Here is a 9,599-nt window from a genome sequence, read left to right on the forward strand (position 1 = left end):
TCTGGCTGTCCTGGAACTCACTTGGTAGACCAGGCTGGCCTCGAACTCAGAAATCCACCTGCCTCTGCCTCCCGAGTGCTGGGATTAAAGACCTGCGCCACCAGGCCCGGCCCCATTTTTTTTTTTTTTTTTTTTAATCTGACTTCTCCCACAAATATTGTAGGGGCTTCCAGGTTGCCCTCCCCCTCCTCACCAGCACCTCTCATTTACAGTGCATACTGCCAGCCCCTTACCTGCCTTCCTTCTTGATATGGCAGACATAGTGACCACACATAGTAGACGTGCCCATGTGACTAATGAAGGCAAAGAGCTGATACTCTGGGGAAGAAGAGAAAGAGAGAGCAGAGGAGAAAACTACCCAGGGTTCCTGTGGGACAGTATCTAACAGCTCAAAATCAAAACTAGAGTTTCAGGGAACATGGGCAAACATGGGCTCCTCAGCTCCTCAAATTCCACCCTCACTAGACCCATCAGAGAGACAGAGCTTCTGACCCCTCAGACTGAGAAACACACAGCACTAGAATGAGGGGCTACACAGCAGACAGCCTCAGGTCTACCCAGATTCTTGGTGACACTCACTTCCAGGACCATCCCGGACTTTAGGTCCCACTGGTACAGACTCAGAGATGGACTCTGCAGCTGAGCGTCCCTCTGAGATGTCCATAGCAGCTTCTGCATCCAGGTCATCAATGTGACTGAAGATCCAGTCTACAGCCCGCTCTAAGCTATTGTTCTTGGAGAGGAGAGAAGTGTTACTTTTCCTAAAGAGTCCGGCAGGCACAACACCGCAGCTATCACAGTCACAAAAAGAGCAGCCAGCTTCAACCACTCTGTACTGGGTCCTGTACTACCAACCAAAGGTGTTAATATACCCTCACCCCACCCCACTTCCCCATGGGCGCCCAGAGCCCAGAGCCAGGGCAGCGCATACCGTGGCCCGCAGAGCTTTCAGGGCCTGGTCCCTGGAGAAGCCCATGGAGACTATGGTGGTCACACAGTCCTCTGGCGGGGGGTCAGCTGCTGCACTTGTGGAGCCAGGCCCACTGGAGCCAGGCAGGATGAGGGGGTTTGCAAAATCTGTGGATGAGGACGGCATGAGTGTTTGGGGATGGATGGAGGCCCTGCTTCATCCTGTGCCCACCTCTGCCTACCTGGATCATCCATGTGTGACATGACCCAGTTCATGGCTGCTTCGGCCCCACTGTTTCCCGTATAGTACACAGCTTTCCGGCAGGCATCCATAGGGAAGCCCATTTCCACCAACTGTATGATGACGGATTCGTCCAGCATGGGCGCTGTGGTAGAATTAGCGCAATGACTTCCTGTTACTGTCTCCACCGGTTTCCTCATCCTCCCACAGCCAAGCCTCTAGCCTTTTCCCATCACCCATAAGTGCTTTTCTCTTTCATACCAGAACTAAAATAACCCCACGCAAAACGGGAGCCTGGTGTCCCAGAGGTGACCGATTTTCTGCCATTAGTGGAGCGCGGTGCTCCTTCCCTCCCAACCCAAACCGAGGAAGGAGCAAAGACAGGGAGGCGGCTAGCCAGTGCTGCCGACGCCCACATAAGAATGCAGCTGCGAGTATCTCAGCCAGTCTTCACATCCAACAAGGCACAGAGGAAACGTGGAAGGGAGGACAGGAGAAACGTAAAGGATGGGAAGGAAGGAATACAGAGAAGCCCTCCCCCATCAGCAAGGGAGAGAGACAGGCAGGAAGAAGAATCACTAACATGTTGGAGAGGAGAAGTGAGGGGAGCAGAAGGAGTCTTCGTCTTCGTTGCCATAGAAACCAAGGCTACCTTTGGGCTCGTCCGGAGTGACCAGGGGTGGGGCAATGTCAGGCAGCTCCTCCTCTCCTGGCTGTAGCCCCGTGCCCCTCAGCTGGGAGATATCTAGCTCCTCTGGCATCTCAATGGACACATCTGCAATTGGAACGGTGAGAAGGGTCAGGTCAGCAGCTTCCTGATGCTAACCTGCAAAAGCACAGTAGACCCTCAAGCTCCTGCACCGTGGTTTAGATCTGTTCGCAGTAGTTCCAGCCACGGGAAGTGCCCGCAAGTGTAGGAGCCAAGGGAACTAGATTCTAGTTCTAAATCTACCATAAGCAATAGACAGGCAAGAGAGGCCTGCCTCTACAGTCGGAGTGCCCAATACTTCTGAAGGTCTGTTTCCTTCTCCACAAAAGCAAGATAAATCAGTAGTGCCACATTAGAGCCAGGAACCGGTAAGACCTGCTTCAAAATTATCCCAATAAAAGCACCATCATCAACTAGAAAAATGTTAAAAATAGTCATGACTATCAAAATAGTTTTAGCCAGGCATTTTGGCTCCGGCCTTTAATAGGCAGAGGCAGGCAGATCTCTGTGAGGCCAACCTGATTTACACAGCAAGTTCCAGGCCAACCAGGGCTACACAGTGAGACTCTGTCTCAAAAACAATGAAAAACCCAAAGAAGTTTTAAATCAGTATCTTTTCAAACTAGATACATTTTGAAACATACACAAAATGCTTCCCTTTTCAGAGAAAAAAATCTGAGGCTCACAGTTGATACATGTTCAAACTATCTTTTCTAGGCCTTTGTGTATCACCACCCTCATCCCCAACAGCATACCCAGCTTCTTGGGCACCCAGTCTAAGCCAAAGGTGAACTTCTTGATCTGGATGACCAGGTAGTCGGGGAAGGAGGCAAACCGCGTGGTCCTGCAGAGAGAAAGTGTGCTGGCACCCGAGCTCTCCTCTCTACACCTGGCCCGGTCTCTCTGAGACAAAGCCCAGGTCCCAGGAGACCCTCCCCTCTCTTCATGCCTCGGTAGACAGCAGTGGTGTGCACAAGGGGCTGCAGAAGCCAGGTATTTTACTGGCAGGAGCAGCAATGGGCTGAGGACTTGGTTGCTAACACTGAAGCACCTCTCCAGGTCCCAAAACCATACTAGTGGCCAACAGCAAGCTGTTTTCTAGAAGCCAGACATGAAGTGCCAGGGCTCTAGCATAATGGAGAGAGCAAGTGCAGAGGCCATACTGGAAAAAGAGCTTGCACTACAGGAGAAGTGTCAGGAAAGGATAAGGTAAGAGGAAATCATCACCCGTGTCTACCCGACAGCCTCTTGGTACCCTTGGGGACAAACCAAACCCTGAGGCCAGGGGATAATCTTAGGATCTCCACCAAAACAATGTGCAAACAGCCAAGAGGCAGAATGTCTGGTCATTACCCCACCAAGGAGGCAGCTGAAACCCAGGCCAAAGGACATACTTGACAGCGACCGACTTCGCCTGCAGAGCTGTACTCCAGAAATCATCCACCTGCTCGGGGGCCCCATAGGCTTCCAGGCAGGAGCTGAAGGGCACCTGGGCCCGAACCAGTTCTGGCAGTGGCACTTTCTCCTCTTCAGCTTGCCGCTTCTTCTCTTCATACTCTAGAAGCTCCTCTGGTGAAAACACCAGGTGGTGTGGTCTTAGAAGTTGTCCCTTGTTCCCTGCTCAACTTAGCCTGCTGGCCTCGTGCCCCTAGTTACTCCCATCTCCCTACCCCGCCAAAGCCCACTAGACATGTCTCATGTACCTTGCCGCCCATCTCAATGGTGCTAACAAGCTGCAGAATTAACCCCGGCCCGCTCTGCTCTCGTTTCAGATCTGGGCTTCCATTCATACCAAGGCCTTGTAGGGTGAGCAAGTACCTTTGTTAAGGGCTGCATCCATGGGCACAGGCAACTGCATGATGTAGTCAACTCGCTGAGTGTACTTAACCTTCTCTGTGGCCAGGCATTTGATCTTTTCTTCCACCAAGAAGCGGAACACTTCATTTGGATTTTCAGAACTCCGGCAATTCCTCTATGGGAAACAGGCAGGATAGGAAGGTCTGGGCAGCCAGAGAGCAAATTGAGGCTCAAAATTTTTATTAGGGAACCAGTAGGGAATGGCAATGGATTCGAAGATGCCACTCAGGAACACAGGGATGCAAGATAGAGTAGAAGCCTTCCCTAATTAACCACCCTCAACCCTCACTTCTGGCCACTGTAATATGCTACCTGTATTTTTCTTTGTAAGTACTAAGTATTCTAAGATAAATCCAGAGATTCATGCTTGCTGGCCAAGTGTTCTACCTCTGTGCCCCACCTCCCAGCCCTGTTTTTCGCTGTTCTAAGCTTAACTGGGTTTACAACAAGTAGGAATCACAGGTAAAGATCATCACTTGTCTTGACTATTTTCCGTAGGTGCAACTACTATACACAGAGCAGGCTATGTACAAACAGACTGCTCAGTTCCAGTGACTGGGTGTGGGAGAGGAAGAAAGTGGGTGCAAACAGGAGACTCAGTAGTGGCCTCTCTGACATCCTTACCTCCACCATGTTGATAAGATGTAGGAAGAATTCCTGGGCATCCTGCTGCCGATTAGTGGAGAACTCAGGGTGGCCCTTGCCAATGAGGGCCTTGAACATTCGAGGGGCAATGCCATCTTGAACTTCCTAGGCAGGACCAGGGCAGAGATTCAGTAAGCACTAAATGACCTAATTCAGACACTCCCTAGATCTTAGTTTCTCTATATAACTCTATAGTCTGAAAAGGATAAAGTCCTAAACTCACCTTTTGCTCTGGTACCTGCTCCCCATCACCTGACTCCAGTGCTGGCTTAGAATATTCTCCAGAGAGAAGGCCATGCCCCAGCTTGGCCCTGTAGTAATAGCCAAGAAAACCATTTAGCTAGGCAACTAATGATCCTGGGAGCTGCATGCATCTTTTTCTCTTTCCTTCAATCTTGCTCATGATTAAAGGAAACTTAGACAACTTTTTTTTGTTGTTTTGTTTGTTTGTTTGTTTTTGAGACAGGGTTTCTCTGTATAGCCCTGGCTGTCCTGGAACTTACTCTGTAGACCTCGAACTCAGAAATCCACCTGCCTCTGCCTCCCAAGTGCTGGGATTAAAGGCATGCGCCACCACCGCCCAGCTAGACAACTCTTAACAATCTGTGTGTGGGGGCTAGAGCGATGGCTCAATGGTTAAGAGAACTGACTGCTGGGCTGGTGAGATGGCTCAGCGGGTAAGAGCACCCGACTGTTCTTCTGAAGGTCCAGAGTTCAAATCCCAGCAACCACATGGTGGCTCATAACCATCCATAACAAGATCTGACGCCCTCTTCTGGAGTGTCTGAAGAAGGCTACAGTGTACTTACATATAATAAATAAATAAATCTTAAAAAAAAAAGAATTATTAAAAAAAAAAAAAAAGAGAACTGACTGCTCTTCTGGAGGTCCTGAGTTCAATTCCCAGCAATAACATGTTGACTCACAACCATCTGTAATGGGATCTGATGCCCTCTTCTGGTGTGTCTGAAGACAGCTACAGTGTACATAAAATAAATCTTTAAAAAGAAAAAAGAAAAAATCTGTGTGTAGCTTTATAGGGATGGGGACACCTTAGGTTGCATAGGAACTCAGCACAAGAGGCAGTCCACAGCTTCTAACTGTTCAGAGTCCCCATTTATGACCACCCCAGATGATCACGGTGTAGAAAGATAAAAGTTGTGATGCTCTCAACAGTCTTTGTAGGCTACATACACCTGGGTGCTGAAGTCTTGGGTGGGGTCCGTTGGGGCATTCTGGAAGATCTTCTCCAATTTATCCACATACCTAAGAGACAAAAGCAGAGTAGCAGGAAAAAGGAAGGAATAAACCATCTCCTAATCACATGAACACGCTTTCCCTAGCGTTCTAGTCCATCCTCCCTTCAGTGTGCCCAAGGCACTCTTCCAGGCTTCTTCCCAAGGCAGAACCAAGGGGACAAGAAGGCAGCCCAGGGTTAGAATAAACACAGCTCACACACTTTTGTTCTTTTCTGCTCTATTACTGGGAAGGGTGTGCTAGGGCAGCTTTGTAGCATGTTCCCTTCACAGCACGCCTGCCATGGTAGAGCAGAGCTATTCTAAGAATGAGAGCAGGCACACAGACACTGAGGACAACTGAAGGACAGTATGCAAAGAGACTGGCAACCACAAGAGGAGCTATGATGCTAAAAAGTATTTGGTTTCGGCCAACTAGTAATTCCCAGCCATGTTATCTTTCCCCCTCCATCTCCACCATCCTCATGGCCCTCCTTAAGTAATGCAAAAATGTGGTAACCTAAACAGGTACACAGCACAGGTCAGCAGAAAGAACAAGGGATCACTCACTTCCTCTGAAAGTCAGGGATGCTGAAGAGCACCTGGACCACGGAGTTGAGGTAGCAGCTGTTACCCAGGTTCCGGATGCCCGTGTAACCAGGCCCAAACAGAGGCTTGAGTGGCACGCCTGACTCCTGGATCAGCTCCCACTCACCAATCCGCTGGTTCATGTCTATCTCCAGCTCAGTCATTGTCTTGTCCGTCTGCAGGGAAGGGGAACTTAAGACTGGGCAAGAAGCTAACCCTTCAAGAAGCTAACCCGGAGCCTAGGGCAAGACCCAGATATAGCCCAGAATTTATGGAAGTAGGAGCCTGGGCATATTATATATCACACAGTCTCTAAGCTCTGGACTGAGAATCATCCAGATCCACGACTCTGAATGGAGAAGCAAAATGACCAGGCTTTCTCCCTTCCCAGAATGTTCTTTCCTACTCTGAAGTCACTCTACTCAACTTTAGATTATTACTGAAGAACACTCATCAGAGAAGCCTCCCTGGTCCCCTAGTCAGGCCAGGGCCACCATGGTAGTACCAGACTTTCATCCTCTCTCATACTACTGGTCAGTAGTTTACAAACAGTCATTTATTTTGGGAACATGACTAAGACCTGCCATGACCTTACACTATGTCTATAAAAGCAAGAACTATACCTATCCTTTTTTTCTCCTGAGTCAAGGTTTCTCTGTGTAGTTTTAGCTGTCTTAGAACTCTCCTTGTAGACCAGGATGGCCCTGAACTCAGAGATCCTCCTGCTTGTCCCTCCCAAGTACTAGGATTAAAGGCCATGTACAATCACTGCCCGGATGACCATGTCTATTTTATTTACACAGTGATTGGCAATAATATTTACTGAATGATCAAATGACTATAGAGTTCTCTTCAAGAGAAATTCATATATCTTGGGATCTGGGTTACCTCAGCTTCAGGCACAGAAAGGCCACAGAGGCAGGAATGAGAAACTGAAGCTAATGGGGGCGAGGTCCTCCCTCACCTTCTGCATCTTCAGCATGTCAATGCCAAAGTGAGACAAGTGCTCTGCCAGGCTCGGGTCCAGAACCATGTCATCCTCGTCGTAAGAATACACATCTAGAGGAAAAGGTGGACATAATGTGGAGGGACATAGCTTGGCACTGGCCTATCCAGCAACGCTACCTCCTGCCCAGAGGACAGAGGGACAGCCAGCAGGATCACCCTCCTGGCTCACTTGAACATTAGTGAGGCACAAAGCCCCCTGGGATTGTCAGAGGAAATGGTCAAACACGATAAGGAGTGGAACTGTGAGTTTCTTTTTTAATACATGTATGTGTCTGTGTATGTGCAGGGGATTTTTCTTTCCCTCCTAGGTTCTGGTGACAGGTCTCACCTCATGTAGTTGAGGAGAGCCTTCACCTCCTAAATTCTGGGATAACATGTGCAATCCCATACCAGTTGTCTCACCTCAAATTCATTATGTAGTTGAGAAGAGCTTTCACCTTCTAAATTCTGGGATAACGGATGTGCAATCCCATACCAGTTTTAACTATGATTCTGATTCTGTTCCTGCACCATAAGCTACCACAGTAAGACAGGTTTGGGAAGACAGTGACTGAGCAGATGGCAACAGCTAGGGTCTGTGAAGTCTTCCCCGTTGTACCAGGGGACTGCACTCATATTATTCCTTCAATAGGAAATGAGTAACTGGGAACACACTGAGTGGGGAGGGGCAGTCGGGTACCAGCTCCATCCGGTGTGATGGTGCCCAGCTTAACAGCTAAGGGGTAGCCAGTCTCCCTGTAGTGCTCCACTGCATGATTGTTGCCCCCACTGCCATCAAAGTAGCGTCGGCCACAGAGGATGGAGCCGTCTGTCAGGTTGAGCCACAGGTTCTCTCTCATGTCACACTTGGAGCACTTCCAGCCACTAGCCCAGGGAGAAGAAAATTAGCTCAATTGTGGGTTGGGGTCTATGGGAATAGCAGAGAGAGGGGAGTCTGCAGGCCCCCTCCAAGAGCCCACCTTCTCTCGTCTGGCTGCCCCCTGTGTTGTTCATCTACCCAGTATCTTCCTTCTGGGCTTGCTCCCTTCTGTCTCTCTCTCTCTCTCTCTCTCTCTCTCTCTCTCTCTCTCTCTCTCTCTCTCTCTTTTTTTTTTTTTTTTTTTTGTTTTTTGAGACAGGGTTTCTTTGTATAGTCCTGGCTGTCCTGGAACTCACTCTGTAGACCAGGCTGGCCTCGAACTCAGAAATTCACCTGCCTCTGCCTCCCAAGTGCTGGGATTTAAAGGTGTGCGCCACCATGCCCAGCCCTACCCTCTCTCTTAACGACTCCCATACAAAGGTGGCTCTTTACTCCCACTTCAGGGATTGTGCCCAGGGATGAGCGGAGCCAGGTCTCACCAGGGAGGGATTCGAGCAGGGTTGTCCAACTGCTTGAGGTTGAAGGCATGCTTGGACACCTGACGTACTTCCCCATCCCAAGCCTGGACCTCCTGCTTTCGAGAGGCTGAGTCAGCAGAAAGTAGGGCGTCCACTGCACTGGTCACCTAGAAGAACGGAGAGGTCACCAAGGACCCCACTCTGCCCATGCACCCTTTCACCCCCGGTCTCCAGGTTTGTTAGTACTGTGCAAGCCATGACTACAGCAGCCCCCTGCCCTGGAATCTCGGGGGTGTGTGTGTGTGTGAGATGTGCGTACCCGATCTCTGACAATGTCAGGAAGCCCCCCCAGCCCATCCCGAGCGATCTCCAGGTAATCGGGCAAAATGACAATCTTCACATCCTCATCATATTCAAACTTGTCCTCGGTGAGGTCAAACCCACCTTCAACACCTGGGTAGGACAGAGAATAAGGAAGAAAGTAGGGCAGCTACCATTTGTCGTCATCTCTCCAATTTGTCCCCTACAGAGCTCTGAGGCCACCCATCAGGCTTAGGGTTCTCCTAGCAGATAGCTCACCAATGGCCAGCCGGGTGGGCTTCTTCCGAGGTGGGTCTCCAGTGCCTGCACTGGTGTCCTCTTCTCTCTGCAATGAACAGAGGTTCAGAGGGCCAGGCATGACAGCGCAAGACTTTGTCCTGGTATTCAAGAGGCAGAAGCGGGATCTCTAAGAGTTCCAGGCTTGCTGAAGCTATTCAGTGAAAGGTCAGGACCAGCAATGAGCCCCAGGGACAGGAGAGAGGCAGGGAGATGGGAGGAAAGAACGGTTAACTGCACAGCACAATGAGGCAGATCAACAGTTAGGTTTCAGTGACACAATGAGAGCACGGAAGGAAAGCAGAGAACAGAGGGCTGCTGGCTAGTTTGATGTCAGCTCCACACAAGCTAGAGTTAGCAGGGAAGAGGGAGCCTTAGCTGAGAAAATACCTCCACAAGACAGGGCTGTAGGCAAGCCTGGAGGGTGGCAGCGCTCTCTCTCTCTCTCTCTCTCTCTCTCTCTCTCTCTCTCTCTCTCTCTCTCTCTCTCTCT

General features: G+C 49.9%; 1 protein-coding gene across 2 annotated transcripts in view; it reads right to left on the reverse strand.

Moving 5' to 3' along the window:
• The window catches only part of Usp5 (ubiquitin specific peptidase 5), a 15,996-nt gene that overhangs the window by 1,994 nt on the left and 4,403 nt on the right, over positions 1–9,599 (reverse strand). The window contains exons 3-19 of one of the 2 annotated variants that reach the window (XM_021189819.1): positions 9,089–9,155; positions 8,829–8,962; positions 8,531–8,676; positions 7,872–8,056; positions 7,149–7,243; positions 6,167–6,360; positions 5,556–5,627; positions 4,585–4,672; positions 4,341–4,466; positions 3,678–3,831; positions 3,254–3,428; positions 2,615–2,703; positions 1,803–1,925; positions 1,152–1,295; positions 932–1,077; positions 580–733; positions 234–318 (exon numbers count right to left, since the gene is read on the reverse strand). In XM_021189819.1, the coding sequence (XP_021045478.1) occupies positions 234–318; positions 580–733; positions 932–1,077; positions 1,152–1,295; positions 1,803–1,925; positions 2,615–2,703; positions 3,254–3,428; positions 3,678–3,831; positions 4,341–4,466; positions 4,585–4,672; positions 5,556–5,627; positions 6,167–6,360; positions 7,149–7,243; positions 7,872–8,056; positions 8,531–8,676; positions 8,829–8,962; positions 9,089–9,155 (2,177 nt within the window). Of the gene's footprint in view, positions 1–233; positions 319–579; positions 734–931; positions 1,078–1,151; positions 1,296–1,733; positions 1,926–2,614; positions 2,704–3,253; positions 3,429–3,677; positions 3,832–4,340; positions 4,467–4,584; positions 4,673–5,555; positions 5,628–6,166; positions 6,361–7,148; positions 7,244–7,871; positions 8,057–8,530; positions 8,677–8,828; positions 8,963–9,088; positions 9,156–9,599 lie in introns of both variants that reach the window. The other variant, XM_021189815.1, reaches the window with a different exon arrangement.

Source organism: Mus pahari, chromosome 2 (genome assembly GCF_900095145.1).
Source record: "Mus pahari chromosome 2, PAHARI_EIJ_v1.1, whole genome shotgun sequence".
NCBI classification, from domain to species: Eukaryota; Metazoa; Chordata; class Mammalia; order Rodentia; family Muridae; genus Mus; species Mus pahari.